This window comes from Xiphophorus couchianus, chromosome 13, assembly GCF_001444195.1.
Source record: "Xiphophorus couchianus chromosome 13, X_couchianus-1.0, whole genome shotgun sequence".
Lineage (NCBI taxonomy): Eukaryota > Metazoa > Chordata > Actinopteri > Cyprinodontiformes > Poeciliidae > Xiphophorus > Xiphophorus couchianus.
In genome coordinates, this window is record NC_040240.1 from 2,256,379 (window position 1) to 2,276,703 (window position 20,325).

At 38.5% G+C, this 20,325-nt stretch overlaps 1 protein-coding gene across 3 annotated transcripts in view; it reads right to left on the minus strand.

The window, feature by feature from the left end:
- Nucleotides 1–20,325, minus strand: part of npas3 (neuronal PAS domain protein 3) — a 281,452-nt gene that overhangs the window by 19,362 nt on the left and 241,765 nt on the right. For all 3 annotated transcript variants that reach the window (XM_028035528.1, XM_028035530.1, XM_028035529.1), the window contains 3 exons: nt 11,119–11,237; nt 9,874–10,067; nt 4,349–4,455 (listed from right to left, as the gene is read on the minus strand). In XM_028035528.1, the coding sequence (XP_027891329.1) occupies nt 4,349–4,455; nt 9,874–10,067; nt 11,119–11,237 (420 nt within the window). The remainder of the gene's footprint in view (nt 1–4,348; nt 4,456–9,873; nt 10,068–11,118; nt 11,238–20,325) is intronic.

Consider the following 20,325-nt stretch of genomic DNA (forward strand, 5'->3'; position numbering starts at 1 on the left):
TCTTCATGTTTCTCTTTATTTAAAAACCTAAACAAAGAAATAAAATGGTGGTTCTTTAAGAATGACCGAAACAAACCTACAATAGGTAATTATTATAAATAATAAATGGCTCTTTTTCAAAATGTCATGCAACATCAGGAGCTGTAAATACGTTTTACTCTGTTGGAGTGAGAGGAAAAATGGCTCTTCGGATTGTAAAGGTTTCTAACCAAAACACAAGGAATCATTCAAAATCAACATTACACAGTAACGATCTATTTCTTAGACAATATGTATTGTGACAACTCAACACAGTAGCATTTTTAATCTTTGCAGATGTTTTAATTGTGCAATAAATAACAAAACCTGGAGAATATTTTGAAAGCTTGTCTGGACGCTACAGCAGAGCGCACAGCTTCTAAAAACACCTTTAAGAAACACTTCATGTTCCTCACACGACCCTACTTCAAAAAACCTGAACTATCCCTTGGAGACAAGAAGGAATGCTTTCTCTGTGTCACAATAAGCAGACACAGGGTCTAGCATATGAAAGAATCTGACAGCTACTGTCAACATTTGACTACCATCAGGCCAGTTGTCCTTGCAGTGTGCTTGTTATTATTTGGCGTTCTGCCTAAACACCCTGACTGCATCAGACGAACCGTGAAACGCTGCGCTGCTCTGAATGCCTCCTCAGCTTTTACTGCCACTGTAAAGATCTGACTGCTGCAACAAACACAGTGCTGCAAATCATCCAGACAGACTCTAAAAGGCACAGCAAACCCACAGTCTGCACATGTGTGTCCGTGTCACTGGGTGCATTGTGCCTACTGACAGCAGTAATAAGATTGTAGAGCTGCAGCTGAGAGAAAACTTAGCAAAGGTACTAGAGAGGAGCACAGTCTGTAAGAGGCCTTAAACTTTCAAAAACGGAAACACGGCTGCAATAATATTCCTCTGCCAGGCAGTACAAAGGATATTTACTTACTGCCACTCAGATGGTGCCACCAGGCCATATGATCACCATGGCATGGAATGGAGGTGAAGTGTCCTGTCCAGGTACACAACAGCATAGTGACTATGATGGACAGAGCAGGGGTCCAAATTGGCAACCCACTAGTTACAGGAATCCTCCTCAGCCACTGTTACACCATGAGTGCTGAACTTCTTTTCAGTTGCTTCAAGCAGTCCGTTTTTCCATCAATATACATAGAACTGGAGCTGGGCCGACTGACCGTAAGATCTCAAATATTTGGGGCCTGCCCATAGCAATGCATAAGGAGAGCAGTACTGACTTGCTTCGCAAGTCAGTACTGCTCTCCTTATGCATTGCTATGGGCAGGCACCTATTATTCTACACCCAATAGAATGTCTCTTTATTATTATAGTTACTTATTCCGCTACCGTTAATGCGGCTCGTACCGCTGCGAGCCCACCCACAAAAGTGGTATCAAAACGTGCGGCTTATTCCAGGCATTGGAGCTATTATTTTTATAAGGAATTGGACTTACGATGGCGACGTAAAAAGCGAAAAACGAGCCAAATTTCCAACTGCCGAAACGCAGAGCATAACTGACACCAACTGCCGCTTTTTTAGAGTGAGAAATGAAGAGAATTTTTGAGCCCAAAATAATTTTGAAATCGCCGTCACGCCCACAAATATCGCACGATTGGTATCAAACTCGGTCCTGACATTGATACGCATGCCTGCTCCGGTAAAATGTTTTCGAAATTTCTCTAGGGCTTACGGTTTTCTGTCACGGTGCTTCAGAGTAAAGTCATGCGACAGGATTTTCTGTCGCTCTCTCAGGCTCTCTCCCATGTATTTTCATATATTTCTCAAAAATTTCAGATCTGGGCACACCATTTCTTTCTCTTATCACTGTTAATACTGTGAGTGACGTAGAGATATGAATTGCGGGACTATCGGAGACGACAAACAGCCCTCTCATACGCTTCAAACGCTTTTCGAATATGTATTACGGTTCCCGAACGGGAAGGAGTTGTTTCCAATGCTTTTTTTAGTTCAAACTGGCTGGCTCAAACAGAGAATTGTTTCCACCTGCATGTCTCACTCACAGCTGACAGTTGGCAGAGAGAATTATTTACCATAGCAACGGAACTCAGGAGGCTATTGGCTGCTGGTTAGGACTACAAATACGCATCACTGTAGTTCTAACTATAGTGGAAGACTAGGAGGACTGAACTGGCCTTTACAACTACTTGCTGCTATGGGCTGTATTTAACTGATTTAACTCAGTCACCGTTACACATGGGATTAGTTTGGAACATTAAAATGAAGCATACTGAAAATTTCAAAATAAAAGCCTTGAATATTTTTACATCATGTTATTGCTCGTTTTGGCTTTATGTGACTTTTTTATCCAAAGCACTGATACACATGGGATTAGTTTGGCCTTTTGAAATGAAGCATAAAGAAAATTTCAAAATAAAAGCCTTGAATATTTTTACATCAACTACTTGTGTTTTGAGCATTATATAACTGATTTAACCCAATGACTATTACACATGGGATTAGTGTGGACCTTTGAAATTAAGCTTAACAAAAATTTCAAAATAAAAGCCTCAACATGCCCCTGAGGTTAGTGCACCGCCGCAGGCGGTGCAATAATATTATTCTGCATTATCTGTTTCTCTGAGGTTAGGGAACTGCCTTGCTGCGCAAGGCAGTTCATTAGCATTAGCATTTTAGCTTTAATAAGCTATTAGCTATTTATTTGACTTATTAGCCATGTTTAGTATACTGAATGGAGTAAGTCCATTATAGAAAACATCCTAGTGATGTCCCACATGCCAGTGACAGCAATGATGCTAACATTAGCATTTTTGCTAATTTTAGCTGATACACTTACTTTATCATACTGAACGGTGCAAGTACATGTTAGTCAACATTCTTGTCATTGTCCTCATATGATTGCAGCTTTCTTTAGCATTGATGCTAATTTCTAGCATCATAACGCTGGGTCCAAACCCACGGGCACACTTTGGCAGGCCCCGGTTAAATTTCTTCAGGAATTTTCTAGTTTGTATTATTCTTTAAGCCGACTGCCCTGGATATGAGTTTATTTTTCTGGCTGAGCAGGTGTTCTTAACAACATAAAGCTCTTCATACTCTCTCAAACCTTTCAGTCCAGTACCTGTACAATTCTTTTTGAGGTTTTATATTGCTGTAGCTTAGCCCTACCCCTAACTCTGGTAAAAACTAGCGCCCTTTGTTATACACTTTGCTTCTTTTAGAGCAGCTGGACCTTCGCCTATCGAGAACAATTGCTTCCTGGAGGCGTGGTAGACTGTTGAAGTTTTAAATTTTACCCAATAGCTAATGTTTGGCCGTGACGTATGTCTTGATGAAAATTGCCTGGCTGTAGACAATCATCCTTCACTGAGAAAAGCAGTGTCGAGCTAAACGAGGCAGGTGTTAATGTTAAGTTAATATTTAAAAGTGTGGCCAACACCGACTGAACGGCTCCGTTCACTTCCTAAGCCTTGTTCTGTTACAAAGGTTTTTGGTTCTATGCATGTCTAAAGTGATGTTTGGTTTAATCATAAGGGTTTATTTGATGTTCAAACAAGTCTAATGCTCAAACTTTACCTTCTTCATTTAAAAAGTTGGCTGTCAGGTGGTGTATAGGTCCTGGACATGCTTTGGACTTAAGGCAGGGATGGCCAGCTCCAACCTCCAGGGCCAGTGTCCTGAAACTTTTAGATGTGTCTCTGATTCAACACACTGGGTCAAATAATGAAGTCATTAGCAGTACTCTGGAACACTTGACTACACTGAAGAGGTAATTAAAATGTTTATTTGAAGTGTGTTGGACCAGGGAGGCATCTAAGAATTCCAGGACAGAGGCCCTGAAGCACCAAGGTGTAGTTTCCCTTTCGACCTTGCTGGGGCTCGTTCACTAAATGGAGTGGTAACGTGCTCTTCCTCCCTTTGAACTGAATTCCATAGGGAACTGGCCCCTGGGCTTGGTCTGCATGGTGGAAGATGGTGTGGATGGTGAAAAGGTGCCTCTCTGGCCTGGCAGCTGCTGCCCTTGTGCTTTTCCTCTGTGGGGGCGTACGGCGTTCGCTTCTCTGGTGGTGCCTTGTGTCTGGGGGTGGCAGACTAGCTAGATGTTTGTTTTTTGGTTTGGAGATACCTTTTAGCTACAATTTGCTCATTATTTACAGTCAGTAAAACAACACTGATTTAAAGCTGATTCAGTTGCCATGGAAATACTCAATCCTGTTTTTTTTTTTTTTTTTTAGAAATGTGTGAAAATTAATTACACAAACACAGCTAAAGCCATGATAAAGACAGATGTTTTTATGGCTGCGGTGGGCCAGAAGTGGTAAAGGTACTCACAGTCCAGGTGACTCTGTCTGATCCCCTCTACATCTTCCGCATGAATGAACTGGTAGCACCTCTTCCCTACAATGTCCACAGGGGTCAGGTCCATGTAGTCACTGATTCTGAAACAAAGTAAACAAGTAGCAAAATGAAAAGAGGACGGAGACCCACAGGTCAGACACACAGAAACAGAACCATGTATGCTGTTTTTATTTTTGATTTCTAGTTTCACAAAAACACCAAAGCAGACCTCAAGTTAAAGAGGACATTTTTTCTAATGTCTCCCAAAAGGTTGTTCAGTTTAAAGATCGTCTCCCAGGTAACCATTAGTGAACAGGACCACATATCAAAAATTTTGATGAGTATGAGCAAGATAAGTATGTTAAAAATCCTGTTTTTATGTGGATGGTTAAAACATTTATGGAAAATTAAAATCTATTTTTTGTTTTTTTGTTTGTTCCCTTGAGTATATGCCAAAATGTTATGCCAACTTTTGTGTGAACATTAAAGAATAGTGTGACTAATAAAGAACTGATAAGAATCTTTCACATCTCATAATGTCGAAGCAGTTTCCTGTATTGAGTCTGGTTTTAATTTAGAGATCCCCCAGAAATAAAAGTCATGCAGTCAAAGATAACTTCATGCTGCTCTCAAAATGAACATGAAGTAGAAAAGGACAGTGCGGCAAGTGACACAGAACTGGGAAGTATTTTGGCCACGCAGGCCATGCCTCGGAGCCGGTACCCCCGACGGCCAGGGGCCCCAAACAACCCCCGGCAGGAAGACCACCCAGCACCTAGCAGGGAGGAGAGAACAGAACTGGACTGCACTAGCATTGATAACTGGGATCAACTAGACTGTGTGTGTGAATGGATTGAAGTGATGCTTTTTTGGAAAGTACCTTGAGGCGGCATCTTGTTAACCGGCTCAACTGAAACTGAATCTCTTTGTCATTAATCAATCGGTACATTTTAGTGTCCTTGTCATTTTACATGCAACTTGTCTGTAACAGTAATACATCTCCTTATTAATTCAGCCTGTTGTGAAGCAAAGCAAATCTCAACTGAGCATAAACTGTTTTGTTGTATTTGAAACGTGTTGTAGTGGATCTGAGCAGGAATAACTGGGCTGACCCTGATAACTATGAGATACATAAAGAGGATCCACTACAACACATAGTGTCAACAAAAACACATCAATGTCTTTCACTGTCTCGTCCAGAACTCAATCATATTCTTTTATCTCACCTTTGGATAGTTTTAAAATAATTATAAAGCATCAACAAGAAATATATTTAGTATAGATAATGTGCCATGTAAATGGACGGCTGCGTCCGCGAGGAGTTTGATGGCCCCATTAAGAAAAAATGTTTTTAAACGCTGCGTTTTGTTCCAGCAGCACCATTTGTAAAGCTACTCCAAGACGAACATGTTGAGTCACAATTATTGTATTTAAGTTGAACCTGTTGCATCATTTTATCCATTTAATTGATTAGTTTTATAATTAAGTCGGTACTTTTTTGATTTTTTACTTTGTGTTGCCTTTAGTGTTTAATCTCTGAAATAACTGCTCAGATGGGATCAGGGATTGGTTCAAATGATACATTTTGTTTTCTCAACAAAATGTGTCAGGATGAAATTATTTGGCCCATCTGTTTCACATTTACATCTCTTATAGATTTCTTGGTTACAAAAACCTAAAATTTATTTTAGACATGTTGTAACGCTCAATAGCACCAAGAACGTGACACAACTAGTCTCACAAGAAACACATTTCCCATTTAAAACAAATGCTTTATGACTAAGGGACAAGAAACTAGTCAGTCAGGTTCAGGTATGGCTAACACTCATCAGCATTAAAAAAATTAACGTGAACAAAAATACCACAGAATGGAGCAGACAATTTCCCGTTTTAGTCAGATCGAGGATGGTTGAGGGCGACTAATGTCTGTACGGCAGATAACAGCCCATTTTGTTCTTTGGAGAAAAAGCATCTTTCCATTTTCTCATTCTCATAGAAACTTATCCTCAAAATTGAGCTGTAATGGAACCGACGCTTGTCTCTTTAACACAGCGGCGATTTCTGTCGCTCCACAGTGAATATCATCATCTGCTGCATTGTATCCACTTTTCCACCCACAAAAAAGCAATCTGTCTACCATCATTTCCCTGCTCTTTTTATTATAAAACATGAAGGAGGTATTCCTTTTTTATTTTTTTATTTTGCCTGATATGAATCTTTGCAGTCAAGGCGTTAGCTCCTGCACAAGATCCTGATGGCTATCTGCTTTATCTGGACAGAGGGAAAGCGATAGAACCATCAGAGACATATTTCACTGTTAAACCAGGGAGGATTAGGTCATATTCCTCATGAATACGGAGCTCCAACAAGGCTGACAACTTCTTTATCCTTGGAAAAAGCCATGAAACATGGATGCAAAAACAGTCAAATCATTTTTAGGATAGTTTAAAAATTGTGACATTGTTACATCTTTAAGTAATTGGGAAGTTTGTCACAAAACAAAATATAATGTTTTTGCATATTTTTGTATTTATTTATTTCAAGCAGGTTTTAAAAACAAACAGGAGAACAAACAACTCAATATTAATAAAAAAATTGTAATTAAAATCATGTTATAATATTCATATGCCTGTTCAGTAATAAATTATATGACATAGACAAGATGGTTACAAACTAACTAATAAGACAATAAGACAAGAAAACAGATGACTGTAAATAACCTGACATAAAGCTAAGGTTCACTGTACAATGTGAGTATCATAGCTTTGTGTTTATTTTTAAACTGGTTGAAGTTTGGACATTGTTTTAGATCCATATTCAGTTCGTTCCATCCAGATACAGTGACACAAAATCTTCTCATAGATGTTCAGATGCTACATGTTTTGAAATTCAGTGTTTCCCTTAAGTTGTACCCACCCTCCCTTTCATAAAATCCCAAAGATGTTTAGGAAACACATTATAGCGGATATCAAACATAAGTGCAGTTTGATTTCTCTCAATTTCCTGCAATTTTAATAAAGTAGACTTAAGAAATAAGGGATTTGTGTGTGTAAGAAAACTAGCACAGTGTTTTACTCTGGCAGCTCTTTTTTACAATACTGTTAGTGATTGTTAGCAATGTTGATTTATAAGTATTGCCCCACTTCTGCACAAAAAAACAGATATGACTCAGTCATTGAACAATGCAAGATGTGGAGTGACTTTCTGTTCAGATAATATGTTGCTTTGGCTATAATTAATGTATAATATGAATAATTTGGGACCCGACTTTAATGAAAGAAAACCTGAAAACCTGACTTGTGCAACAATTATTGATTTTAAAAGTGATTTAAAAAAACAAAAATGATTCATGTATAGTTGATTTGATTCTGACCCAGACACAGTTCCAGTAGAGTCTGCAGAGGAAGCCAAAGACTCTGGTGATGGTAAAGTGACTCAACATCACCAAAGACCTTTTTTCATAACGTCAGTGGAAACATGAATTTAAATGAGGGATATGGAGTCGGTACTGCCAACCATGATTTTTTAAGTGATTGTTGTGGAAAGTGTAAACATTTTTTATACAAAAACATAAATAAAAATTATATTTTCAAACTGATACCACAATTACATCATTATATTTAGGGGCAGGGCTAGGGACAGGGGTGCTATTCTCCACTCCAGCTCTCTGTATTACGGGGCTGATCACCATAATGTTAATGTTTTTTAAGTTCAGGTTTAGGTTCATTTCAGATTTGTTTGCTGACCACATAACCACATGAACCACGTTCACTTTAACTATTCATTAACATATGTAAGATACTGTTAATGTAATGTCCAGATTGTAAGAACATGTTTGCAAAATAAATAACTCCTCACTGCAGCATTTCCTGGTGTTGGATGTTTTCCATATTGTGTAAACCCAGGACCAGACTTCTGGTTTGGGATGAGAATTTCATCTCAATATCTGTCATTATGTCTGAGAGTTGTCCAACTTTGTTCACAGTTTGAGCTAGCAATAAAGTTTTTAATTTGAGAGGCTTTAAAAATATTCATTTTCACTATTTGACTGGATCTCTCCATAAAATATGCAGGTCCATCATTAAGTGTAACCCCAAGGTGAGGTTTTGTAAGAAGCATTTGCATTTTCTGTGGTGTAGCAACAATCTTTTATTATGCAAGGATTCTAATCATATCAAGTAAAATAACATTTATGTAATGCATTTGATGTTAAGATTTAGGTCATAAGCCTAAAGGCATTAACCTGAACAAAAACAAAAAAAAAAATCAAGAAAACAGGAGTTACAGCAGGGTTCCATATCCACGGATGAATAGAAGGCAGCTGTGTTTGCTGGCTTCCACCTTCTTGGACCCCTAATTATGCAGCAGATGTTTGCATCAAGCTGCATTATGCAGGGTTTTATATTTTATGTGGCAGTTTTACTGATGAAAGTGACAGGAAAACTTTAGGTCGCAGCTCTGCTGTAATATATCACCAACGCATTCTTTGTGTTTTTGTTTTTTTACTCTTAATCACTAATCTCACTCTCTTCAGATTGTTTTGCAAAGCAGCTTCTCTCAAATTCAGATCTTAAGGTCATTATGTACTTTGCAACAAAGGAGGAATCAGTTCTTTCACAGAGTTGGAAGTTGGAAGAAAAGACAAAACCATTCTGTTCATGCAACACTTGGTTTGGAATTTTTTGCAGATTTCTCTGCATGTAAAATCTGGGCAGAACTTCTTTGTTGCGTATTTTCCAAGCATAATTGTGTGATTACTTAGAAACAAGGACTTGCATAAGGACTTTTCTATGGAAAGATGGAGGACCAGCTGTTTTTCTGGAAAAAAATAATTGTTTTTTTGCATAAATTTATATGCAAACGTACATTTTTAAATGTATCCTACTCAGTTGCACATTTCAATCGGCTGTTATTGTTTTTCTCATGCAGTAAATTTGCCTTTTCTGTACCGAGTCTAATTCTTACAGAATTAGATACTCACACATTCACCTTTGTGTGAATACGCAAGCTTTCATTTGCCTTTCATTTTGCTCCTTATATGAATTTTCCTACTGTGAGACAATGAAGGATATTTCTATTCTATTCTATTACTTCTTAAAAAATCCATACCAGTCAAGTTTTCTTTATTTGTTTGTATTACAACCCAGCAGTGTGACAGCCGTTTTTTTTTTTACTAGAGGTAGTACAAGTGACTCCATTGGTTGTTCTTGTGACAACCAACAAAGACAACCAATAAGTTATACATATTCCTAAAGAGGAGCTGCCGAAGAGAGCCACCTTAGTAAAAAACATGAAATATGACATAAAGAATATCCAATTTATTGGAGTTAAAAAGAGCTAAAATTCTGCAGGGGGTAAAACTGACATCTTTATGGTCCTGTTGTTAACATATATAGAAAACACTTTATAGAAATTGATCTGAAAAGACTAAATGCATTTGTTGAGATCCATTAAATTTTTTTATGTTATCCTCTGACACAAACAAAAGAATCCCTGAAGTTAATTTTTCTCTCCCCTACCTGTTCTCACAGTAGACGATCTTGAGATCCATGTTGACTCTGGTGACAAACATTTGGCAGTCGATGCGAACCTCGTTAATTGTGGGCGGTGGAAGGGCGTGAGCTACCACCACCATTCCCATTATCTGATTAGGCACCGAGCGGCTGTGCGTCAGAGCCATCCTGATCCGCAGACGCCCTGTGATGTGGATCACCTGACAGGGAAAACACAGCAGGTCACAGTCAGAGGGCGTGACAGCTTTGGATGTGGACATGGATGGTTCCAACATTTGTTACTTTAAATGCCGGAGAGGGAGAATCCATGTAAACCTGACAGCGAAACATTGAAAAAAACACAAAATGAAAAAGAACATTTTAAACACTTTTTGTTTTTAAAATGACCTGAAAACAGAGTCAACTAGCAAGCACAGCTTTTTAAAGAGAAACTCACTTTTTTCTTTAATGTTGGAACAAACATGAACAGGTTTCAGCTTGAATATGTTCTCTGCCTCATACTTTACATAAGAGATGTAATTTCTCCTGCAAAGAGATTCAGTTAAATGCAATAGTGCAACAGTCTCTTTCTGTATGGCTTCAGTCTCCCATGGAAACACTTTACATATTCCATTCTCGGTACGTGTTTCACACCGGACGACTGTTGGTGGCACACAACCTTCTACATCTGTTCTGTCTAAATAATCATTAGCTTCTGTGTAATTAACTGCCTACTGCAAATATAACAACAGACTTTCAAGATTCACAAACTATTATTTACATAAACTGCTTAGATGTTCTGAGATTGGAGTTCTTTGAAGAAACTGAAAGTCTGCTTAGGTCTCCAAACTATCTGTGGAAACTTTAACTTTTTGTACAGTTTATTATGAAGCAAATCCTTTATTACAGTACTAAGCAACTATGTGTTGCCCTTTGCAAAGCAGCCAATTGAGCAGTGCCATTCATTTGCCTTGCCACTGATTTATTAAGAACAGAAAAAAGAAAGACTGTGCATGTTAGCTTCAGGAGAGGAGAAGAGGTGGTTTTTCACTGCTCAGATTAATGCATATTGAGGTATACATTGTGTATGAACTATTAAGATAGGCAGTTAGAAGTATTTCTAGAGGGTGTCTCAAGTAATTGCGGATTTTCCTTTTATTCCAATCTCACTATCAAGATCCACAAACATGTCTAAGAATTTTAATGTTCACCTTAAGAAAGAAATCATGTTACCTTCAATGATTGTATGCATAGTTTAGCTGATTCTCTTACTTTATATCCTGAGGACTTGATGTGCACACCTCTCTTTGTTAGAGTGGACTTCATCCGGATGAAGAAGGATCGTTCCAGAGAGTTATCAGGAGACAGGAGGCTGGGACTGCTGGACTCCACTGCACAACGAACAACACAAAGACAAGCAAAAAGAAATGAGCTAACCAACAGCTGTTAACATCTTTGGTGGGTTTAGGTTAAATGCTCCTCACAGTCTGACCAACATGGTTCCTGTCCTGAAGTCAGTGGTAGTTTTGATGTGGGCAAACATAACATTAACATGCCTCTCTCACATGTGAGGGATCCTACAGACCGGTCCATAAAGTTAAATGACTCCTGGAGGTAAGGCAGAATTATTTTGTTTGTGTAGTTAGTAATATTTTGAATTTAAAAGTTAAGTTTGACAATGTTTAGGTGTTTATATGGAACAGAGGCGAGTGTGTGCAAGTTTTATTATAAACAATGTTGACTTGGTTCAAGACTTTGTCACCCAAAAAGCAAAGGTTTTGTTGCATTCTATTCACTGCCTTCTGATTGGTTTCGGTTTCCATTAACTTGTTTTGTGGTCTAATATTTGTGTGGGCGTGCTGTGGTGGTGCAGGGGGTTAGCACGCCCCACATTTGGAGGCCTTAGACCCGTGGATGTCGCGGGTTCGACTCCCGGTCCTGACGACCTTTGCTGCATGTCCTCCTTCAAAAATGGCGCTGGCTCAGCTGGCTGCCTGCAGACGCAGCTCCTGTCATGTGTGTTAATCTGTGTATAAAAAATTCTTGCTGTAACTGCGAAATAATTTCCCTGCTGGGATGAATAAAGTAATTCTTCTTCTTCTTAGTCCCAGAAACAAACAAAAAAAAACACCAAGTAAAACAAACATGTCCAATTCATTCAATTTAATGTAACTGCAGTTTAAGTGAGTACCTCCTCGACACATATTTCAACTTATTCCATTAAAGTAGAAACCTCACTATCTGTTTCTATTTTCACTATTGACAAGAACGTTGTACAATTTTTCACTTTTCAAAAATACTGAATCAGAGTTATTATCTCCTAAAAATAGTAGCACATACTTGGGAGAAGGAATAATAAAACCCAGAAAAAAATGAAAAGAAAACCACTAACAACAAAAAACAAAGGTTATGTTTTTTCTGCCAGCTGGTGGATGGATGGCATTTCTGACAGGCTGAATTCTCTAACTTGACCAGTAGATGTCAGTGATTGTTGCAGTTCTTCAGGTTTTAGTCTAAGTGCAGTTGATGAGAAAACTAAATGTCATCATGCTTCTTGAAGTCTTCATGAACTAGTATTTCAATTTCACTTCAAGAGTTTATTTCACTTTATTTGATCAACATACAAAAGAGAAAACTGGATGAACAGTGCATGATGGGAAATCTACTTTTAGGCTTATTAATTCTTCCAAAAACAAAGTTATGATCAAAATTAAGAGAAAGATATTTTACTTTATTACTTTCCTGCGTAAATGACAAGTAGTGTTTTGATTGTAATAAACTAAGTTAATGTTTTACATGGTTTCAAAAATCCAGAAGTTACATCAGAAACATGTTTGTGAAATAAACAAATATAAAATTTCTGTCAGGAAGATTTATTGGATAACTGCAACTGCTATTAAACCATATAAGGTTGATGCCTTTTATTACATTCAAGCTGAAAAAAATGTCACAACACATCTGAAAACATAGAGAAGAAACGCAGAAATAAGTTCTATGTGTTTGTTAGAGCACAACCTGAACTCTGCCTTCATCAACATGTAGTCTCTGCAGGTAGAAATACAAGATCAGAGTCATGCAGGATCTGTGAGTCTGCTGCTTGTCCTCAACAGCCAGCATGGATCCACTGAATAAATAGATGAAGAACATTTTACACATGCAAGCAAGCACACAGACACGCAGCCAGGTCTCTGGTGGATGCACTGGTTGATCACTGCTGATACATGTTGACAACGTCTAATCTGAAAAATTGAAAGAAATGAATTAATATGCAAATTCATCCTTTATAATATAAATGTCCTTGAAACAGAGAGGGGGTGGTGATAGAGAGAGAAAGGCAGTGGGAAGAGGTGGAGGGAAGGGGCAGCGGCAGTAATGGAAGGGAAGGAAGAAAAGACGGGAAAATCTGACAAGTACAGAAAATACATGAAAAATAAACGGAATAAATAAACTAGACGGACTGGTGTATTAAGACATGAAGAAAGGCAAACAAAAGAGAAAGAGGTACAAAATGAAAGTTAAAGTAATGATACGCAAAACACTGAATGCAAACAATTGTGTATTGCAGGATCTAAAAGATTGAGAGTAAGAAAAAAGTAAAGCCTCATGAAAGAGAGCTATTTATAATGAGGAAGAAAAATAAAGATTATGAGATTTACCAGAAAAGGAAACAACTCTTTCTCTGCACCACTGTTTCCTCTGCTGCTTCTCTTCTAAACACCATCAGCCAGTTAGCTGTCAGGGCTTCAGGACAGTAAGGGCCCATCAGATGGAGGGACAATGTCCCCATCAAACTATGGTGGATTTTACTTCACTTTCTATGGTGTAAAACTTTAGGTACACCTATATGTGGCAATGTAACATCCATAATGTGACGTCTAGCTATCCCAAACAGCTCCAGCTGGTTAACATTTTTTATGTATATTGACAAAAGTATAAGCAACTCAACCTAGAGATTTCATCTGTATTACACCACCACTAATAAATGTATGTCACAGCAGTGGGCTAATGGTACCTTGTCTTAAAAGGGCCATATAATCTATATTCTAGGCACATAGAGACATTTTGTAACATAATCCAGTAACTATGCAATAGAAATGCTATAAATATCAAAATATAATACCCCATATTGAAATGGGGTTGTTGTCTCTTTAAGAAGCTCCTGCTCCTGCACCTTCAGCTCGTCATCACACCAATGACTGTCCATTATACCGTTTACAGCTGTCCTTTTTTGTTTAAGTTTTTTCCGGCCTTCATTTGACAGTGATGTGACAGGAAAGCGGGTTGTGAGGAGGAACACATACTGCAGTGGTCATCAGGCCGAACACAAACCTGCAACAGCCTGGTAGAGGACTGAGGCCACACCGCGACCCTACAACTGGACTTAAGGAGATTACCCACAATTCCTCAGGATACCAGATGACTGAAGTGGCCGACACAGCCCTGTCTTTTGAGTAATTCAGCTAATAATGATTTGACCACCAGGGTGTGCTCACAGGCTTTGCGTATCGCATTTCTGCCTGCATTTTGTGGCTGTTGTTAAGAATGAGCGAACTTGATGGTTCACAAAATGTAATTTCTTCACATTTAGATGTATGGGAAAGGACAATAAATAATATCACAGCAAATTAAATCATTAAATCAAATTATAAATGGAGAACTCACTGTCCTTCTTTTTCCATCTTTTTATCAATAACTGTTTTCTCATGAAAACTCAATTAGCACACACGCTCATTCATTTGCACACTCTTACATGAGGATTTCCTTGTCTGCAACTGAACCACTTCTACATGTGTTAGGTAAAGAGAGAAGTCTGACATGAGGACAGATGGATGGAAGCAGCCAAAAATCGAGGCCCATATAAAAAGATAGAGGACGAGGAGAATTAGAGGAAAACAAGAGGAATTAAAAAAAAAACAAGAGGACGGAGATGGAAGAAGGAAGATGAAGATCATGTGGGGATTCAGAGGTGTTTCTCATTCTGCTTGCCTGGCTTGTGTTACCGTGGGGACAACGCTCCTACAAGACAAAGATTAGTGCTACAAAGGCAGCAGGTGGCTGCCGGCTCCACTGCTGCCCGACTCTGGGACTTAATTATCTGTGGCACTGAAACTTTCCCTCGTTTGAAGGACAAATGATTAATTAAAAAGAACAACTCACCTACGCCTCTCATCTGTGGACAATACCCAGTGCAGAGGGTTTCTTTGCATATGTGGATGCGATTGCAGGGACGTCTCAATGGGACTGCGTATCATTGTCAAACAGTCTAATAATGCTGCTTGGTTCAGGGAGCCCATTGAGTCAGACTGATAACTAGCTAACGAGCTAACGTGATGGAGGAGCAGCAGTGCAATACAAAAGCCACCAATAGCAAGGTCACCACAACCTCCTCCACCGGCTGCCATCACCACTGCAGTGCAACGCGGCTCCTACACACTAAGGCAGAGCGGGGAAAACACAAATATAATTGGCTTAACAAGAGGACTATAATACAGCAGATAAGGCAGACACATGTAGCGCATTAATGAGTCATTTAGTAAATTTCAGTGGCCCAAAGCAAATGGAAGAAGAGAGAACAAACACTGAGAATCCTGAAGGGCACAAACAAAACAGTTACATACCTTCATTCTTTCATCCTCACACTTTCCCACTGTTGTGTCTCCATTTCCTTTGGAGATCACTTCTGGGCCTTAATGGTTCCAACTAATTGTTCACTATGCAATACAAGGTATGTATTCAACATATGGTAAATGTGGAAGGTAACAGAACATGTTTCATTTTCATAAGCATTCAATGATAATCAGTGTAAAGAACCATCCAGCAAAAGCAAACTCAGTAATAACGGTTTAAAAAGCAGCTTTGTTTGGCAGCAAAGTTTAATCTATGCTACTGATGTGTCAATGTTAAACAGTAAGTTATGGGGTAATTTCCACAACTGTTTTGTTGGCACACACACTCATGTCCACGTTCAGAAAATAGTGTTCAACACTATAAATATAAATATACTGTATATACATATATTTTCAAAGAAATCTAGATAACAAAAGACAACTAGAGGCCAAAATGCACACTATTGAACATACTATCAATAGTATTGATAGAAAATGGAAATACATTTTTGAGGTCAATTCCAACAGACATAACTCCTGTCTGTTTAAGTGCTTGCTTGTTACTAGCCAGAAACGACATTTTCCAACAATTTCACTGATGCGCTGTATGTCCCTACAGCGAATATTCTGGTGTCTTATGAGGAAAACACTGAGAAAGCAAAAGGACCTAAGGACAGAAAAAAGTTCAGACATGTTCAGTTATGAAAGCTAGAACTGGTGCTCAGAAATAGTTTGTAAAAAGAAACCTCATCAATCAGTGAGTGAGTCCAAAATGTCTGCATTTACTCTAGACCATGATGGCCCTCATTTATGTGGCTGAGGTAAGCACATAAATAGTAGAATAATAATATGCAAAATAATATACAACATACACATATAATTTTGGTTAATAAGACTGACACTGCTCTACCAGGCAGAATTGCCTAATGAGTGCTAGTAGGGTGAAACCTTCAAGGATAAAATGGTTTTTTATTGTTATACCACCTTTGCTTGGTTGTGGTACAAAATTCGGACTCAGATCCCAGATTAAGAAATTTAATATACAAACAAAACAGATAAATAATAAAGTAATTTATGTGGTATATACATGTGTGTGTATGTATACAGAATACAGTGTGTGAATACAGAACTGGGAACAGTTAAGAAATCGCCGTGTATCTCTCACTGACTGTATTAAAAGAAAACTACACTTTCCTTTTAATACATTCAGTATTGCAGTGGACCATCAATGAGCATTTCTATCACTGTTATTTGTTAAAATCCTCCTCCTTTCTCTTCTTGTCCTTTTCTTAGTCATAATTCAAAGGTTTTAGTGAGTGGAAAGAGAGAGATGTTTGACCAAAGTACTGCAGCTCCCCTACTTTCAAATGTACCTTAAGGGAGTCCAGTAACGAGAATCTGATCTAAAATAACCAAAATATGAAGCACACACACATCCACATGCACACACAGAAATCCCCCAGCTCGCATATAAAGCCATGCTCAAGTCATTCTTGTCCCACAAAGGTTGGATTGTGAGTGAAAGTTTGTTTATGTAAACACTCTGTAACTGTCACATTGCTGCCTCTCCCTCCCTATCGCCTCTACGGCTGTAATTGAATTGCTACTGTCAGGGGATGGGGGGGCTGCTGGGTGAGACCTGCCTTATGAATAGAATGTGTTTTCTATCAGGAGGAATTTGACAAATTGAGTCAGGGAGGGAGACGAAAGAGGAGAAGGCAGAGGGAGAGTTAGCAAACGTAAGAGAACTTTAAAACATCAGAGACAAAAACAATCAGTGAGAAACTCAGAGAGAAAGACAACGTGAAAGATTCTAAGAATAAAAATGAAAACAATTTGAAGTCTTATCTTAAAACCAAGACAAAGGCCAGATAAACATTCATAAATGATATGGAGTCAGACATGTTCTGGAATATGAAGCTATTCACATACTCCTTTTTCACAGGAAACTCTGGCGCATATGTGTATGTGTGTGTGTGGCATTACATCTGATACAGTATAAGGACCATTTTCCTAACACATACTATGCTGTGGGGACAGACTGCTGGCCAAAAGCCCAGACTCCGTGAAACCAAGTAGTGTTTTTGGGTCAGGGGTTAGGTTTGGACTAAGTAGTGAAATGAGGTGATGTCAGGTTTAGATTATGTATGTACTGGTAATGGTTAGGTTTAGGGAAGAGCCAGGGGTAGGCTATAGAAATCAATGAAAAATGAATGGAAGTCAATGCAAAGTCCTTGTGAAGATAGAAAGACATACTAAGTGTGTGTCTGTGTGTGTGTGTGTGTGTGTGTGTGTGTTTTAAGGTAGATTTCTTCAAAGCCTTTTCCCACATTGCAAAAGCATGGGAACTAAATGTAAAGAAGCTAAAATCCCTTGTCTTCCCCAACCCACTTCCTTTTCACCTTTGTCTTTCTTCCTGTCTTTTCACTCCATTAATCTCTGGATGCTCCTCTATCCTCATTCTTGCCCCTGCTTTGCTGCACTGATGAAAAAAAGAGACTTACATTGACAGTCTTATCAAGACAATGAGCTCAAATCAAACAGAGCTCTAATAGTCTGGAGACATTGTGATCCGGGCTTTGTCTAACTTTTCTTTCTTTTCATCCAACATCTTCCTGCGACTAAACTGCCTCCCCCTTCCTAGACTTGGTGTAATGGGACTCCAGGACTTCTCTCAAGTTATTGAACAGCAGGGACAAAGGGGGCACTACTCTGATGGGGCAGCTTGCACACACACATTTCACTTCAGATTTGGTCCCTTTCCCCTTTATTTAATGCAGTTTTGAGACAACTGCACCTGTTGTCTTCCACTAATCCAAGATCACATCATGGGAGTGGTCATGAGGTGGAGCCAAGGCCTTTGGCCACCTCTGCAGCTTCACTACAAAACAGTTGACAACACAAATGTAACAATATAGCTTTTTCACTTCAAGAAAATATTTTCTGTCTTTAGTGAATTATTTGTCTAATTGGGATGTTGTGCTCTGAACTGGTGCAGATCAGTTGCTGGCCATGCCTGAGTGAGCAATGCTCCCGTCCTGGCCACCTTGGGGTTGCCTCCTTGATCTGTTGTTGGGGACCCGAAGATATCCCCACACTGGACAGGATACATAGTACACTCAGAAAGTTCTATGACTTCCCTTGTGTCTCCTCCTGGTGTCCCCTCTCCGCCCAAAAAACCTCCAGAGGGAGTGATCCTGATCAGAAGCCTGAACCACCTCAACCCAAATGACGGAACTCCTCACCCTATCTCTAAAGCAGAGTCCAGTTCCCCTCTAGAGGAAGCTCCTCTTGGTCACTTTCATCCAGGATCTCATTCTTTCAGTCCTTTTAACTGCTAACTCCTGAGCTTTGCTTTGTGGCTCGGCTCTTTCTTTATCACAAAAGATGGGTGTAGTGCCCGCATTACTGCAGATGAAGTCCTAATTTGTCTGTCCATCTTCTGTTCCTTCCTATCATCACGTGACACCAAGACACTTCAGTTTCTCCACTTGAGAATGATACTGATTCTCAACCCCTACAACTTTACCCATTGACATAAAATATCATAATAATATTAAAATAAGTAGATAAGAATACAAAGAATGAAACAAGAGAACTGTTTAAGTACTCAGTAAACCAGAAGGAGATGACAGAAAGAGAGTGAAGGGAAAAAGACAAGAGGGAGATAGCGGGAATGTTAAAGACCGCTTGTTTCCTATGAGTTGGATAATGGATTGGCAACCCATGTTTGTTTTCAGAAAGGTTAAAGGTTAAAATGACACAAATTCCTAGCGGAAAAATAAAAGGCAACTGTTTTTATACGCACCCTGCATAAATACTGCCCAAGACAGAGACGTGACTAAGGCAAAGTTTCTGTAAGACTGAAAACAGTATAGAGTATCAAATATTAGCTATAAAGATAAGAAAAGTAATAGTACAACAATAATACAATAGTAGTTTATAAAAATTTAATAATGGTTAAATTCTACTTTTAGCTATATCTAGATGACTAATTCTGATTAGCCATCTAAACTAATCAGAATCTACTCACGTTTGCTATCTGAGTCAATAAACGTTACCGAATCAGAATGTTCTGATTTGATAGCTGAAGATGTTGGTTTAGTCAGATGTTATTTTCAATTGTCATGATAGTTTCCAAATGTTGGTCTATTATGAGCTTATGCATTTATATATTTATTCAGTGTAAGGTGCTGCAAGATATTTGTTTGGGAAATAATTTAAGTTTGGATCCAAATTTAACTAACTTAGGGACGCTATAATGGTAAAATTAAAACTGCTAGCAGGTTCTTAGCCCTGATCCAGTCATTGTGTATGAAGCATGACTGCTATGATCAAGTAAAATCTATAAATACCACTGTGGTTGGATGGAGTTAAAATATGTATTTTCATAATCTTGATGGCAAACCAGTTCATACTAGATTTTTCTTTTTAATATGGAAGGTTGAACGAGATTAGTAAAAAGAACAAAATAATTAATTGAAATTATTTTAGCCATAAAATGACGGAATTTCTACTTAATCATTGATTAAAATACAACACATCCATGAATACATTTAATTTTAGCAAATTTTAATTATTATCTTGGTGGTTTTTGACTCACTGGATGTCACTGTTTTTATGTCACATTCTGGAGTAATTTTATTTTTCATCTCCACTGTTCCGCTCTCCTTTGTTTCTGAGACCTTTTGTCAGCATTTCATCTCTTTCATTCTTTTCCATCTAATTTCTCTGTACCTGTTAGCTGTACCTTGATAAATCCGACAGAACATGTGAAGAAGGCAGAAGAAACACGAGGAGGGAAACAGCATGTGGAGAAAGAAAAACAACAGAGAAGTTGAGGATCACAGAGTGGGGAGTGCACTTGGCTGCA